The following is a 17,569-nucleotide window of genomic DNA, read 5'->3' as shown; positions in this document are numbered from 1 at the left end:
TCTACACAGCTTGTCAGCAAGAATTTCAGGAAGGCCAAGCCTGATAACTGCATTAAAGGCCTTAACAGGAATCTGGAGCTGTCTCTAGCCTCTAGTTTGCACACTGTCAACAGTGACAGTGGACCCTCACTTCAGCACTCCTAAGGAGGTGGCCACTCGGCCCTTCAAATCTCTGTGTTACAGTTCCTATCTTACCTGTAATTCCACAAATCCAAAAGCCCTGAAAACCAAAACTTTTTTCTCGAAGTTTGATGTAAACCCATGTGTTGGCAAACTTAATCTGAACCAATTGGAGGTGTATCATACACTTTATTTAAAGAGTACACTTATTTATATATTCATACTGTGACCTAGTCATAAATTTGGCTGTATAAATATTGATGTTTGTAGGTGCTGTCTTAGATCTTGCTGGGGAAATATAATATATGGAACCCTCCTAAAATATATTAAAGAAAAATATGAATTCTGAAAACAAACATCTGACCCCAAGACTACTGGATAAAGGATTATGGATGTAATTACTAATATTGTGATGATTTTTTTGCATCTCAAGTCTTGATACCTTCCAGTCAGTTATATTAAATCCACTATCTTATCTAGCCACTATTAATAAAAAGGTGATTAATAAAATGGTTGTCATTTTTCTGACTGGCTGGAGTTTTACGTGCTGCTTAGAGATGATTTTAGGAGATAATAGCAAAAAAAAGTCACAAGATGTGCACTTCAACTTCTGCCTGTCGAATGAAAACTCCTTGAACATGCTCTATGAACCTGTAGCAGGCACCTGTCCCTGGTGTTCATGCCCCGGGGCAGTCCCCTCCAACTGTACCAGGCTTGGTCTGTGTGATTAACAGCGTGCTGCAGGAGTGATGGAAGGTCACTCCTGAGACTGGGTTATAAAAACACTGCTGTGTCTGTCTCTGTCTCTCAGGTCACTTGCTCTGAGGGAAGCCAGCTGTCATGTCACCAGGACTCAGGCCACGTACAAACAGGCCTGCGTTGGTGAGGAACGGAGGCCTGCCAACAACCACGTTGAGTGAGCTGGGAAGCAGATTCTCCAATCACCGTCAAGCTTGGAGTTGACGGCAACCCTGGCAGGCAGCTTGACTGCAGCCTCCTGAGAGACCCTGAACCATCCAGTTAAGCTCCCAGACTCCTGACCCTCGGAAACTGTGAGAGATAATAAACATTTGTTGTTTTAAGCTTTTGAGTTTTGGGGTAATCTGTCCTACAGCACGAGAACAAATGGTACTCCAGCACCATTCCTCTTTATGGCCAGAGCCTAAAACCAAAGCGGGTGCTGACATCGGCATCTGCTGCACGGACAGTAAGTGAAGGACGCCACTCAGTCTGCACCAGGGGCTTGACTCCAATGTCTCACATTCAAGAACACAAGGCAACAAATACATTTCTGACTGGATGACTTTTAAATATGAAATTGGATTTCCTACAGACTGTTTTCCCTAGAGATCAGCAGTAGGGAAGTGAAGAGAGGTTTTGTTAAAGTCGCTGCTGGTGCCCTCGTTACCCTCTCTCGTCTCTAAGCACACGCTGGGTTACTTCTGAGAAAGTGACAGGAAAGCAGCTGTTGGCCAAGAACAGTCTTGCTCTTAGATAGAGGTCCTTCCCTACTTAAAACTCTTCAGAGGCTTCCCATTGTGTTTTCAATAAAACAAAACATGTCTTACCTTGGTCCCCAAGTCCCTGCTTGATCCAACCCTTGCCTACCTCTTGTGCTTTACTTTGTGTCACTCCCTGACCACTACCAAGTAGAGGCAGCCACTGTGGCCTTCTCTCCATCAATCAAACATGACTCAAAGCGACTTCACCTCTAAGAAGGGCATGTGATTTTCCTAGTTTTTCTAAGTGGGAATTCATCCTCGACAGCCACCACTTATGAGTCTCTATTACTGTGCCCTGTTTATTTCCTTCAGAGCACTTATCACCACAATGTGTAGTAGTATTTGTCTCCCAGATGGGCTGTAAACTCTAAAAGGACTCCATAACTGTTTTCTTAACAAGCGCACTTGTGCTTCGAGACATGACCCAGCAAGTTCTGAGACACCGTACCACCCGAATGCACAGGACTACCTTGCTAGGAAGTGCCCTCCTGCAGCCGGGGCCACTTACTTGCTGATAGGCCACTGCTGGCGCTCATGGAGCGACCGGGTTCAGGGCGGGATTTGGTGATAGATGGAATGCTGACTGAGCCACTGAATGCTGTCCGACTTTCCTGAGGCCGAGGGTTCTAAAGTCAAAAGAGAAAGAAAAATTCTTCATCCAGAGAGAAACTCATTTTCTCAGAGATGTCTATTTTTCACCCTAATTTCTAGAAATAAAGTTGTCTTGACCAGAGTGACACAGAACACGAAACAGATTACATAATCCCTCCTGCCCACAAAAGTCCAGAAGCCCCAACAGAAGTAAACCACACCTCAGTCAAGGATAAGTGCTTATCCTTACACTTACTGAAATACTCATCAACAAATAAGACTCTGTTGTTGTGAGAACAGTGAGTAAAAGTTACATGGTTAGAAGTGACAGTGAAATGCAGAATTACATGGACATCTGCAGATAAGAGAAGCAAAGCTTTTACCACCTATGAGATTTTTATCTGCTTAGAATATAACTCACTAGCTGAAAAAGCCCATTTGGAAGAAAGTCACTTAGAAGTCCGTTCTTCTCAAGTCCCTGTTCTATTGTCCTGATACCGACTGCCCCACAGGCATGCTCCCATCCCAGTCACCAGGCAGCCTTCCCCCTCACACAGACAGAGCAGCACTGGAGTCATAAATATGACACCTGTGACAACCACAGCCTGTGTGAAGTGATTTAACTCGGGAATGTTGGTTTGAGAAGTTTTCCGTCTAATAATGAATAATTTTGGTGTCCAAGGTAGGAAAATGAGCCATAGATTGCTTTGAAATTCAGGCCTTTTCAGAGCAGAAGGGGTATCGGGGCTGATACAAGAGAGAAGGTTACAGCATCACAGCTGATGCAGGGCCAAAGCTGGCAATCAGGAAAGCATGCACTAACATCTCTTGAAAAACTCCAAATCATACATTTTGAAGAATCACACATACTGAAGGGTGGCTGGCTGGCTCCAAATTTAACCACTGTCATTTTGATTTATATACTAAATTTATAAAGTCCATGTAATTCTTAGTGTGTTATTTGTTTAAAGCAAATGTTTTACCTTTTTTTCTCTAAGAAAACAAAAATTTTAAAACAGAAACAGTGTTAGCATTTCAACATCCACTCACAGGAGCAGCCCTGTGAGGTGCCCGTGACGTGCGTACAATGCAGCAAAACAAAGCTCAAGAGAGATGGGGATATCAGTTTTGACCTTTAAGCTTTTATTGTTTTTGCTATAAACCTTAAGGTACCTTGGTGTTGTCTTTCTCTATAAAAACAAACTTACCCAAGAAAAAAGGGTAAAAATTAAACCTATAAAAATACCAGTGGTTTAGTAACACTGAATGTTGAGGTAATGAAAGAATGATACACAGAAGATATGTTCTGAAAAAAATTAAAAAACCCAACCCCAACCCAAAAGTTTATCATTCATTTAGCTGAAGTTCAACTTCATTATAAAAGAATCTGAAACCTAAGCTCATGGTTCTTTTCTTGTACAAATATACTTAAGATTAAGGTAAAACTTCCATCAACAGTAGTATTTTTATTTATAGGTGACTAACTTAAGCAGCATTTCCACCATCTTTCACACCAAAAATTCTTGACTAATCAATTTATATGACTTCCTCTAGAATCTACTCCCTACAATCTGTTACCAAGGAAACTTAGTTTATCATAAGTTTAAGGCTTAGTTTATCATAACTAATCTTATCTTGTCAAATAAGATACTTAAATGACATTATAGCTTAATGTCAATGACATTTTAATTTAGAATAATTTTATAATACAAACAAAAATACAAAAATAAACTTCTCACCCTATAGCTGGGTTTTCTTATTGGAAAGTTACTTTATTAAATATACAAATGAAAAATGGGTGCTGTTATTTTTCTAAGCCAGAGGGAGAGGGCCCTATGAGATATGGATTTGCATGATTCAGCCCAAATATTTTATTATCTACAAAATAAACTTGAGAAAACGCTCCCCTGAAGTCAGTGTAAGCCCGTATTTCTTGATGGAAGGATGGATCTTCAGCTTGAATGGCACCAGCTCTTGGTCCCGCTGCAGAGCCACTAGTTACAGAGACTCAAGGCCGCGTGGGAGGGACCGGCAGCAGGCACCACAGTCCTTCAGAATGCAGCACACTGTTTTTATTCCTCTATTTGATTTACTTCTCTTATTTTGGATTCTGGCTAGAACTACAGGTGCAGCAATAGCTCAAAGATTAGTAAGACTACCTTTTTTGGTAGTTTTTCCTGTTATTCACTGATACTATCACACTTTATATTTTGGAGATTTTTGAGCTTTTCAAGAAGGGGTTTATTGTAGACAGAAGGCCTGTGGACAGGCTCTACTACAGACTTAAGACTATATTCACTAAATATAAAAAATTTCTCTGAATTGAACTGGTTCTAGGGTAACGAGCTATTAAAAAATTCTGAAATTCTAGGATCCCTTTTCTGTTTGTTTAACAGGATAAAGACCTGATCATGGGCTATTTCTTATTACAGTATCTGTAATGGAAACAACCATGGGACGGTCTTTTATTAAATACAGAAAAACCTCCAGTACTGTTTTAGAAATAAAACTGAAATCCTTCCCAGTCCTCATCTTTTTCCTCAAAAGAAGAAACAAAGCAGAACTTGAAGAAAGAGGAGGAGGAAGAGGAAGAACAGAAGTTTGGCGAGAGAGAAAGAGGCCAGAGGAAAACGTTCACAAAATGTACCCCCTTGGCAGTGTTACTTATGAAGCCAGGCAGAGGAGATCCGCACATGGTTAGTAAAAGTTAACACCTAACTCAGCTGTTCATACCCTCAGAGTCATAAAGCTTGGTGTACCGGGGACAGAGCGTAGAGACGGGGAATATTCGGGGTTTATGGAATCAGGAGAGAGAAATTTTTCGGCAGAATTAACAGTCATGTGATAGATGTGCTCAAAGTTGATCGGAGAGGAGATCAGACCGGAGTGATGCTGAGGGGACGGATAAGGGAAACCCGGCTATCAAAACAACAGAAAGGAGAAAAAGGTAATGAGGTGACGAAAATGGAGGCACTGGATACACGTGACATTTCACACAACATGCATGTAAAAAAAATGAATTAAGTATCTCATATTAAGAATTGAATCCATAATGAAATAATTTTAGGCCTTAGAAAGTTAAATTCTATAATCAGTTACTTAAAGAGTTGATTTTTGCAAAAAATCATTTGCCTCATAAAATTATTCTCTTTTATTACTACCATCAAGTTGAGCAGACACTGGGCTTTTTCAGAGACTCAAGTAAACTTTCAAAATTTAGTTCAGTATTTTCTTATGTGATAGAATCAAAATATAGCAAAAATCTACCAAAAACATTAAGCACAGAAAAAGCAGGAAATAAAGAAAAGAACAAGCGAACCTACAACCAGCCTCTCTCCCCAGCAGTGTTATGAAACTGAAGGTTTCTTTTAGAAACCTAAAACCATTCACTGGTATTTATAGACTTCATATGTGTTTGCTTTTATTGATCTTATTTTCCTATAACAGAAATAGTCACTGTGGAATATACTAATTATTGGTTTATCTTTAAGCAGCCCAAACTTATCTCCACTTAGACACCCAAAGAACATGTTTGTTTTTTAACAAGAGAACAACCTTCCCTTCAATGTTCAGGTGTATTTTTAAAAAATGAAATAATGTACTACTAAAGACATAGAAGAACGTCTTTGAAAACAAGGACTCCAGTTTTTCTACATAAAATAACTTCTGAATATTTAGGAACTGTCACTCAGTGCCCAGTCACCTTCTCTAATAAAAAACTTTAAGGTTCCATTCTTGAAAACAACTATGTTTCAAGAAAACATCCTGTAACTCTTCATTAGAGACAGAGGCTGAATGACTTGCCAAGGAGATGCTAACTGATGTTCTCATGAGTTGAGATGAGCTTGCTTTGTGGAAAAAAAAAATCTGGTAAATTAGGTAAGCTTAAAAGAAAGGCTCCTACGTAAGATACTGTTTTAAATTTAGATATGTGAGTGAAATCAGTACTTTCTAAGGTTCTTTTCAAACAGAAAAGACTACTGATGTAAATGTAACTTTGACTTTAAGAAGTAAAGTTACTTATTAAAGCTCTAAAAGGTCATTGAGCTAGAAATTTAATTTATTAACAATTTCAGGAATGGGTAAAGGCTAGGAGAAATGTTATGTGCTAAAAAAATAAATCTTTTAGAGGTAAAATATTATCTTGCATTCAACTGGAGACAAAGTTGTCCTTTATTACCAGTATCCACTTATGAAAAAAGGTAAATGACAAAAAGGATTCAAGGAAACTAACACAGTATGTACTTGTCAGAGTTACATGCTGTTTTAAATTAATTGCTTATATTCTCTTGGCTCATTAAGACACACATGAAAAGAGCCACATCTGATGTAGGAGATAGAAAAAATGACTCCCTTACCCTTACTATCTTTTCCACATTCATGAGGCAAACAACCCTTTACAATATTGTTTTGGTACAAAGGAAACAGAATAAGCCTCCAAAGACATTCAATAGACTTTCTAAGCTAATAAGTATCGAAGGCAATACTGATTTGAATAAGTTAAACATAAAAATGTCTGGGGTACATGCTCTTTGCACAAATGATAACAACATAGCTTTGGAATTTGAAAATATTTCTTATATATGTTAACACTAGATGAATTTAATTCATCTTAATTTTTGGAAATAGTTCATTAAATATAGATAATTATAGTAGAAAGAACATACTAAAATATGAGACTATATTAAAATATCACAAGCTTTTCAATACATGAATATACATATATATACACACTCACAGGTACAGACATGCACATTATTTTCTTTTCAGACATGCATATTCTTGTGTTGTTTACCAACGTCTAATCCAAGTTCTGGGAAGACAGTACATCATAAAACACTTGTTAAGTGATTAAGTGGATGCCTAGGAAAAGCCCCAGCTTTTACGTTCGCTGTTAGTGAAAGGAAGAAAGTTAGGTAAAAATAAAGGAAGACTGAAGAACAGGAATTCAGACACACAAACGCCCTGATGCAATACTACATGTACACGGGAACAGGTGTCAAAACTTTACACCAACTTCTCATCCTGGAAATTCAAAAGTGCTTATGTGATAAGAAAACATGAAAGAAATGAAAGGAACATTAAAAACTGGATTGCACTGCTAGGGCAAAAAATCACTTGTGTTAATAACAAAAAGAACCAACAAGGCAGTCATGGGTTAACAAAATCAGTGACAACAAACGCTAAAAATCAAGGGGATTTAAGTAGCCTGCACAGAAGGAAGCCACATGTCATGGAGTCAGGCTGGGGATGAATCTCTGGGAAATGCTATCTGAACTTGTTTTGCACAGTAATTAAGACTGGACCTTATTTTGAAAAACAACAATAAAAAAAGAGAGATTTCCTTTACTTTAGGTGTTGGGAGGGTGAGGGAGAAAAAGAAGGGATGCTGTGACATAAAAGTTCTTACACTATTTGAAATATGACATTTTGCTTCAGTGTGCTTGTGCAGGGTGTAGGAAAGCCAAGTCTTATTGTATATGAAGGTCTGAAAGAATTCTGGAACATTAGCAAACTGATTTTTCACCTGGTTAAGCAGAGGAACATTTTATTAAATCCTGAAACTACTTTACCTTAAGGAAAATACTGTGGGATATAATAGAATTTATAGAAAAAATTTCCATAATTCTTCTTGCTATGTTGTTGGAATAAGATGAAAACTATTATTTTTTTTGTGCACCAAAATGAAATGTAAGGGAAAGCTTAATTTTAAAAGGATAATACTCATTAAAACCTTGTTGACTACTGAAATAATTTTGTATTTGCTGAGATGTGGCTTTGCAACACATGCATGTATTTGAAATTTGTATCCCTCTATCCCTCCATAGTGCTAATTACACAGCAGATGTTGAAACACTATTTACTAACTAAATTTCAAAAAGTTTCATTAAATCAAATATAAGCTATATATATGTATGTGTGTATGTGTATGTATGTGTTTATATATATATATATTTTCACATTTCAACTGTTAAAAAATTCTCTCTCTTAAGGTGGTTTGTATCTGGTACTGTACCTTCTGTAAGGACAAATGCCAGAGGCTTTGGACTACATGGTTCTGTTATGTTTACTTATGAGAATAAAGGAAAACCAGACTGAAGACTTAGCAAATGTTTAGAATAGGAAAAAAATGGAGAAAAAAATCTATGCCATCATGCATCTTACATATATCATGATATACTGAGATAAACAATTCCTCATTACACTAATATATCCTTACACTAATATATCTTACATGTATTTAAGTACAGACACATGTGTATACACACACACATATATATCCACCTCCCCCTACCCCTTACTCTTAACCCCATTTATATTCACATTCACTCTTCATTTCTCTTACCATGGGCAGGTCTTTTAGGATCTGTATTCCATCTCCTGGACCCATGTGTGCTATGTGGTTAAAATTAGTTGGGTTAGAAATTAATTTATTTCTCATTTCTGGATCTCGTAGCATCTCTCTGTAAGAGAAAACACCTGTTTAGACCTGTCTAGACACTTTTTTCTGTGACCAAGATAATTTTAGAGAAAAATTAAGCATACTTAATTTTTCATAAAAATAAACTGTGAAATCATGTTAATAAGGATAGAGTTAAAATAATAGAATATACTAAATTGAAAATTTACTTAGAAGGCTTTGCTTTGAACTTTAAATAAAAGATCTTATGATTTTTGGTGGGAAAACAGAGGGTTATTTTAGTGCTTTAGATACCAAAGAAGCTCTACTCTATTTTACAGATAACTCTGAACATTTTATGTATGTCTTTTAAAATAACTACTAAAATTTTAGAAATATTTTTATATATAACTGGAAATACTACAAGCCTATTTCTGTTTGCTCATGAAGGGAATATTTAATCTGCACAGATATGTACTATGTTTATAAAGGCTCACACTCTAAAAATTGTAACTATTCCATATACATTGAGAAATGAATCAAAATATGGTACTTTAATCTAATACATACTGACAATTTGGAGAGTATTAATTAAAATTACACTGAGAAATACATTCATTATTGCAGTTTTTAACATCATAGATGGTGAATGATACTTTTAGAGATCAAATTTTCCTTCTAAATCAAATATAGTATTATGATCAAATAGTCTTTCTGATCCTACAAGCATCTTTGGATGAGTATAAATTAAATATCTACCTCCTCTGTTGCATCCTTTCCTCTTCTGGGACTCTGAAGGAATAACGTCTTTTATTGTTAATATTTCTAACCATTTGTTTCCGACTATTATCTGATGTTTCAGGAACTACCAGTTCATCCCCTTCTGTCAAAAAAAAAAAAAAAAAATACGAAGAACAATGATGTTCTTTAAAGTGCTAAATGCTTTTTATCCATTAATCTCCAAGACAGTACAAATGCTAATCAACTGTACAAGTAAATGCAATTCTGATTTTTAAAAGCTGTGTATTGATAATCACAGTAAATAAGCAAAAATTTTCAACAAACATATGTAAATAAATAAATATATGCTGAAATTAAACACAGCTTACAAAATACATTTTCACTTTTATTTTATTATAAACATAAAATGGTACAATTTTACTAGAAGAAAAAAAGAAAAATGTAGTTGCCTTGGTGTCCTGTCACTTTGGCCACCCTACCCTCACTATCTCTGCACTATCTTCTCTCACCTTCCAGGTATTGGTTTCAATGCCTTAGGGTGTTAAAAAGCGCCTACTGTTAACTTGCACAGTAATCAGGCATAAATGGTAAATTATTCATGAAAATGATAACAATTAAAAGTATTTTTATATATTGAAACATTTCCTTTGCAGATCCAATTTGCAATATGTGGAGTGAAGGAAAGGAACTGTGTTTCCACTAGCTTCCTTTACTAAAGGTAGGCATCTAGTTGTTATTTCTGCTCTCCTGATCTTGGAGGGATATTTAATCATATACAACTAGTCACCCAGTGCCAATCCACTTCAATTTTAACACTGAAAGTAAAGCTGTCAACCACGGACTCCTCAAACATGCTGGGATGTGGTGAACATCCTTTAAAATGGTTGACTGTATCTGTACAACACGATGGATACCATTCTCTAAATAAGATAAGGAAAAAGAGAAAAGCCAGTTTGGGGAGTGTTTAACATCCAAAAAGCTAACGTGCGAAGAAAATGGGAAAAAGGTAAGGGGGCCTGTAAGGGAAGCCAAAACAAGATGATTAGGAAAAAAGCAACATACTCCTAGTATCATAGTAATAGCTTGATCACATCGCTTTCCTAACAAATGTTAAAAGGATAAAATTTTAAAAGTAGATGAGAATTTGAGAACTGGAATTTGAGCATTGTGAGGGTAAAGCAGATTGTGGTGAGTTACAGTGGCAATGGGAGATTTTGGACCGCCAGAGGGCTGCCGGAGCCCTTTGAGCTCCTGAGAAATGAAAGAGAAATGAAAGAGAAACAGACAAGATAGAGAAATAGACAAGAGAAATAGAAAGAATCTCCAGGAAATAGCATTTCCTTTCCTTTTCAAAGGACGACTAAATTGAAATCTTGTCAGGTATTCCTTCTCTAAGCTCTACCTTTATTCCTAGCCTAGAGTAGAAAACAAAAGCATAAAAAAAGATGAATTGGAATAGGTTTTATCCCATAGACACAAACTGGGTAATGGACACATTTTATAATCATCATGGTCACATACAGTGAGAAGAGGGTGGATTTAATCTTATACAGAAACCTCAGTGTCAAGAGGATGTACCAGAGCATCAAATCTGAAGCCAAGCAATTTGTGTGTTCAGTACTTAAAAACAAACAAATAAAGCAAAAACAGCAAACTTTTGACGGATTTTTTTTTTTGATAGCAAATGTATTTTGATGCAAATGTATTGGAATGGGGGAAAAAAGAAGATAATAATCCCACTACCCAGAGATAACTGGGTATAAACATTTTAATGTGTTTTCTTGATGCCAGTGTTTTTACTTACATTTAAGTCAATAAATTACTTTAATTACATAATGTACCATAATTACATCTTCATTAACTAGATCCACCACAAAGGATATTAAATTTATGAATACCTTTATGAAGAAACTTGTTGCTAAGACACGAGAATAACTTTATTATGTAGAAGGTAGCATTATAATAATATTTGTTAAAAGTGAGATATGAATTTTTAGGCACACTCTGACTGGCACACAGCCTACTTATTTAATTACATGCAGGTGGTCTGCCTGACTAGGACTCACTTCACTACTTTGGACACCCCTGTGACTTTCCTCTCTTTTCTGCTTCGCCTGTTCATGTTGTCACTAGTACTTCAAAAGCTCTAAGCCCTACGCATTGGCAGAAGATACATTCCAGAAGTCCCAAATTGGAACTCTGGATGAGTTTTCATAATTCTAGTGCTACCAATTTTGGTTAGGTTCTACAGTATTAAAGGTACAGAGGATATATTCAGCTGTACTTTTTCTATTTACCTCAGTACTCCACAGAAAAATATCGAGGTTGGTCAGAAACAAATATTTTCCCTATACATCTAGGCGCGCTTGAACAGAATGACTTTTTGTCCAGTAGTTCATCTCAATACATTAAGAGTATGATAGTGGTCAAGATCACAGACTCTGGCATAAGATACAACTGAGGTTAAGTGGCTCTGCCACTTACTATCTTCAGCAGTCAGCTCAGAGAGAATGTTCCCATGAAGTTCTCCTATTAATGTGTATTTTCTTACCTGCCATCTTATTTTTGAAATATATTAATCTAATTGTCTCCAACCCTAAGAGATTTAGTGATCCTTCACTGTTTAAGGGTCGAACCTAAAATAATAGAAAATAAAATTAGCATTTCAGCAAAACCTTTAAAAAATAAATCAGAAAACTTTGCACCTATTTATAAAGCATACACTATTAAAACCTTTAATTTATCCTTCCTCTTCAAAATATAGCCCCCTCAGAAAATCAATAAAAAATTAACATTCATTCTGACTAGAAAGGTATAAAATTATCTAATTTGAACAAACAAAGCCATAATAATAACATTTTAAAGGAAGACTATTCTGGGCAAAAAAAAAAGGGGTAGAAATACATTTAAACCTTAAATTTGACTTTTTAAAGCCAAATCGTGATACTAAGATATCAACACAGATACTTTATGAATCTTATTTGAACTAAATGTACACATCTGACAGAGGGGAAATTGTACATCGCTGGGGAAGGGAGGGATTATCAATAAATGGTGATGGGGCAACTGGTTATCTATATGGAATAAATGAAACCGAATCCCTACTTCACACCATACACAAAGAATCAATTCCAAATGGATTAGAGATGTAAATGCAATAGGCAAAACTTTCAAACTTTTGAAAGAAATTAAAGATAAATGTAAAGGATAAGAATGATAAATGACTACATTAAAATTTGTAACAATGTATTTTCAGCAATAACAATAAATGTTCCCAAAATACACCATAAAAATTGATAGGTCACAACTAGGGAAAAGATTCACCACACCTATCACTAATCCAGTACTTATTATACATGAATACTTTCAATAAATCAGTAAGAAAAAGACAACTAAACAGAAAAATAAGCAAAAAACATGACCAGACATTTCACAGAAGAGGAACTATGAATGATGAATAAACATATAAAAGATTATCAACAACACAGTTAACTGAGGATATGCAAATTAACACTTCAAAGAGATACCACTTTATAACCATAAGGAAATGGTTATAAAACTATGAACTCTGACGTGGCATGGGCTATTAAGAATTCTTATATACTACTGGTGGGAGTATCAACTGGTGCAATTACTTTGGAAAATAATTTGACACTATCTTGTAAAGTTGAACACTTGCATCCCTGATTCCCATCGATTCCATTTCTGGGCACATGACTTAAAAGAAACTCCTGAATAAGCGCATCTGAAGACATATATCCCAATGTTCACAGCAACAAAAAGCTGAGAAATAACTCAAATGTCTGCTAATCAGAGAATGAAAAAACTGTGATCTATGAATCACAACTATCTATATATATGTATACGTACATATAACATGGATGAATTTTAGAAACACAGTAAATACATGAAGAAAGCAAGACAGAAGATTACATACAACATAACATTTTATTATCTCAAACACAAGCAAAACTGAACAATATACTGTTTAGGAATATTTAAATATACAAAAAATTCTGTATTTTAAGAAAAGCAAGGGAATGAGAAACCCAACATTCAGGATAAGGGAAAAATACACAGGCAGATTCTGTGAAATTGGTAATGTTCTGGCTCTTAAGTTAGGAGGTGAGTTCAAAAGTGATGTTTATTTTATTAAGCTTCATAAAGGTCAAGTATTCTTTTATATATATTTCAAAATTTACATGATAAAAATAAAAGGGGAAAAAAATAAAAAGGAAACTATTTGTAACCAGCCCAAATTTACAAACTAGAGGATCGTATTTAGTTGCTACACATAATGTAGCAGTGTTTACAAGAGTTTTTTTCACTCTGTTACAATTTAAAATTGGGACAGATTTTGAAAAAGATCTTGATTACTTTCTTTTACATATTCCTCTAAACGCTGCCCCCCAACTAATGACACATGCTACATATACCTATATGAAACTATTATTCTTCGCTTTTTCAAAACAGCATTCTATACCTGTAAAATATCTCTTTATGTTATCATAAGGAAATGTTAAAGGAAAATATTATATTTTATTAGGGATATGTGAAACCTTTATTTTTAAATCATGAGATGCTTACACAGAGCTTTGGTTCTAATTTTAATCACTTTTCTAGCCTGTGAAATCTATCCTCACAGGCTTAAAAGCATATTATTATGTAAAAAACAGTAAAATTACAAATAACATTTCTTCAGAGCTCCTTAAACTAAAGTGGAAGATAACTCTGATTTAAGTTGTAAAATATATTCTAGGTGTTCATTATGATAATAACCATAATTTATATAGTGAAACTAAATGTAATAAAAATAATATGGTGCTGAGCTGCCTGAAATTAACAAGCTGGATTTTTATTTTTTTTTCTTTTACTCTTAGCTAAGTCCCAAATTACCAGAATATGACAGAAAATGCTAAATTAGTGAAAAATAGCTAAATAGTCATATTAGTGTTTCACTTATATTCATTTGTTCACTTAGCCCAAATTTTAATGTTAAATTACCTTTTTGAGTGGGAGAGTCTGAATCCATTCCATGGAGTTCACATCAAAGATATCAACTGCATTTTCACTATACACTGAGAGATACGGTGCATTGTAACCTGGGAGACCGCAGGGAGAGAACAGCCGGCTGATTACTTTCAACTGTCAAACCCAAAATGCTTTGAAACATCTGCGCTAAAAAACACTGTGAAGAGGAATCCCACCAAAATCCTATTGTTAAATATAGTAGCCACATCAAAACACTTTGGAAGTAAAAAAAAAAACATAAATTATAAGTGAAGAAATTTTATAGTCATTATAATACAGAAGGATTCTGTTAACACTAAGGTTATAATATTCCCTTGCCCGCCCAATACTAGTTCCATAAAGGAATTTCACTACATTTTAAATAATTGATTCCTAAAGTAGTTAAGCTGTTGACAGTGAAACAAATTCATGAAGTAGGGAAATCCTCAGGTAAGAGTTATAGGCACGTTTATGAATGTGTGATAAAGCACCTGGCACAGCAGATGTTCAATATACTGAAATTACTGAAAGAATGAATGCCAATAAATGGTACCACAAGCAAAGAAAGATCAAACGATTCACCTAAGCTAAAGTCACAAATTAACATTTTGGCAGAGCTATTCAAAAAAACCAGATAGTCTAATTCTTACTCTAATTCCAACTCACATTGTACAATTCACATAATACTTTGAATTATCTGACTAGGATTCATTCTAAATATGATGCCATTGGTAAGAGCATAAATTTCAGAAGACACAGAACATTAAAAATAGTTAAGTCTGGGTAGGTAGGATAAGAAGTATTTTTCTTTTGTTCTTTTTATCTAGATTTTCTGACTTTTTTCCTGTAACAAGCCTGTATGGTTCTCCTAAACTTTCTTATACTGAACCTTGAAACTTGACTGTACTCATACGCACCACTCCTCCCATCTTGTGGCAGTGGAAGAAGTTTTACTCCTCCTGCTCCAAATCCTCCCTGTGTTTTGACTTCCATCCTCTTGGACCTTCTTGGGGATCTTAATCTATTTCCTGAATTTACCATATAGTCAATCCTTCCCTGGTTCCCTAGTAGCTATTTCCCTTCGGCATTTAAACATGCTCAAGCATCTTCCACTAAAAACAAAATATGCCGGATTAGGTACTTCCTCTATGTGCCTCTACGGAACTCTGTACCTCTGCTATCAGAGGACTGATATTCTAACTGCAACTGGTTTCGGCCGGAATCTATTCTATAGCACTCAGTGCTCTGTGAGGGTAAGACTGTCTATTTCGCTCACTGTTATTTCTCTTACAATGAAATGCTAGTAAGTATTCAACACATAGTAAGTATTCAACAATTTATTAATACCTTAATATTTCTTGAAAGAGTGCAGTAGGCAATTTAAAATAGCTACCTATCTAGATAAAAATGTAAAACTGGATAAAACTTCTCAAGATGCTACATTACACCTTTACATAACCGATTAAATAATTCACTTGGTAACCACTTCTCTAGAATAAGTCTTATGAGCTATTAATGTTCACAAGCACTACATTTTGGGGGACCATGAAGATAACTCCTCATGATTATTTCAAAATACAATAATATGGGTTAAAAAATCCACCTAAGTAAAATATTCCATAGGAAGATTAGCTTTAATTATATTCCTGTTAATGTTGACACTGTGGGCCTAGGTCTAACTTCATATGGTTATTTACTTTACATAAGAACATAATTAATACTTAGGAAAAATCCTAAGGATGACTTAAAAAAATAACCTATTATTAACAATGAATACATATAGGAGATGAAGTAAAAGGAAAAAGAAAGAGACTGCAACATAAGACAGCCAGAAGTAAGAGAATCTTACAACACGAGGAAGGATTTGCCGGCCACATCAACTCCTGCTGCCTCGATCTCCGGCCCTGGCAGTCAGTGTATATCCCAATGCTGTTAAAACACAGCAGATACTCTTTACTGGAGATTTCAACTGCGCAGATGGCATCCATTGGTTGATGTGTAATAAAGGAGAGCGTATGGTCGTTTGAATGGAGCATGCTGTATGGACTTCCTTCTCCATTCAAGGGGTATCTCAGAAATCCAGACTGGAATCCCACACAGAGTTGCTCACTGAAGATCGCCATCCACTGGACATTATATGGGACTTGAATTTCCTTAAATTTTCTGTGACGAGTCTTGCTCTGAAATAGTTCATAACAGAGGACCTGTCTTTTCATAGCCACACACAGGCACGTAAGAGCTCCATGACGCACTTTTCCAGAAGTTATGGTTTGACACCCTTTAGTTTCTGCCAGCTTATAAAAATCAGTCTCTCTCCCGTCCAAAGCTGACATAGGAAAAAGTCGTACGTGACGATTTCGTCCTGAGATCACAGCAACAAGCTGATCGTTCGGAATGAGTTCAATCTGATGAATCTTCTTATTGTCACCAACTCTAATAATTTCTATGCAAAGAAAGAATAATGAATCAAATGCAAAACAATGCTTTGTTTATTAATCACATCCCAAATATACTCAAAAGGATATGTCAACTTATAATAGAGAGATACACACACAGAAGAGTAGGAGATCAGAAATCACATGGAGAAAGAGGAAGACAATTATACCCATTATAAGCTAATTTAGCCTACCTATAGTAAGGTATTAAATTCAGCACTGAGATTTCTGGCAGCCAAGGCAAAAAGTTCCTATGTGATAAAGCACACCAGATTTTCAAGAAAAATTTTTTTACCGGCACAAAATCCTAGGGAACTTTACCATGGGGTTCCTATTTTTAAAAACTGAGTAACTCATATTTTAGTAAAGGTACTTCTTGCAGTAACAAATTAATGAAGTTTAAATGCATTGTTTTCACATGATCTAACGATATAAAATAAAGACAGAACTTAGAACACTGTACTCAAGAATGCTAAATTAAATTGGTTCCTTTTTATTTCACCCAGAATTTAATTTCTTCCTAGAAAAAAAATCTGCGAGGGAAAAAAGAACCAAAAACAAATACATTTTAATGACTGTTACCTCTACTAGCACTATTAGAACAATGGAAAAAAATCAAGTTGTTATTTTCTTTCATGTACCATCTTTAGAAATCTGAGTTCATACAGCAGAACTGTTAAATAAAATGACACAAGAAAGACAGTACACATAGAAATTTTAGAACTAGGAGGATTATGGAAATTTTAAAATTATCTTTTGACTTATAAACA

General features: G+C 35.3%; 1 protein-coding gene across 13 annotated transcripts in view; it reads right to left on the bottom strand.

Moving 5' to 3' along the window:
* CDC42BPA (CDC42 binding protein kinase alpha) overlaps positions 1–17,569 on the bottom strand; it is a 239,835-nt gene that overhangs the window by 7,329 nt on the left and 214,937 nt on the right. For 8 of the 13 annotated variants that reach the window (XM_032466571.1, XM_032466572.1, XM_014562113.2 and 5 more), the window contains 7 exons: positions 16,214–16,807; positions 14,359–14,456; positions 11,906–11,990; positions 9,373–9,496; positions 8,560–8,677; positions 4,947–5,132; positions 2,131–2,248 (listed from right to left, as the gene is read on the bottom strand). In XM_032466571.1, the coding sequence (XP_032322462.1) occupies positions 2,131–2,248; positions 4,947–5,132; positions 8,560–8,677; positions 9,373–9,496; positions 11,906–11,990; positions 14,359–14,456; positions 16,214–16,807 (1,323 nt within the window). The remainder of the gene's footprint in view (positions 1–2,130; positions 2,249–4,946; positions 5,133–8,559; positions 8,678–9,372; positions 9,497–11,905; positions 11,991–14,358; positions 14,457–16,213; positions 16,808–17,569) is intronic. The other 5 variants (XM_006188111.3, XM_032466575.1, XM_014562118.2 and 2 more) reach the window with 2 other exon arrangements.

This window comes from Camelus ferus, chromosome 23, assembly GCF_009834535.1.
Source record: "Camelus ferus isolate YT-003-E chromosome 23, BCGSAC_Cfer_1.0, whole genome shotgun sequence".
Classification (NCBI taxonomy): domain Eukaryota; kingdom Metazoa; phylum Chordata; class Mammalia; order Artiodactyla; family Camelidae; genus Camelus; species Camelus ferus.
The sequence above is the reverse complement of the archived record's forward strand: the minus strand, read 5'-3'. Positions and strand labels throughout refer to the sequence as shown.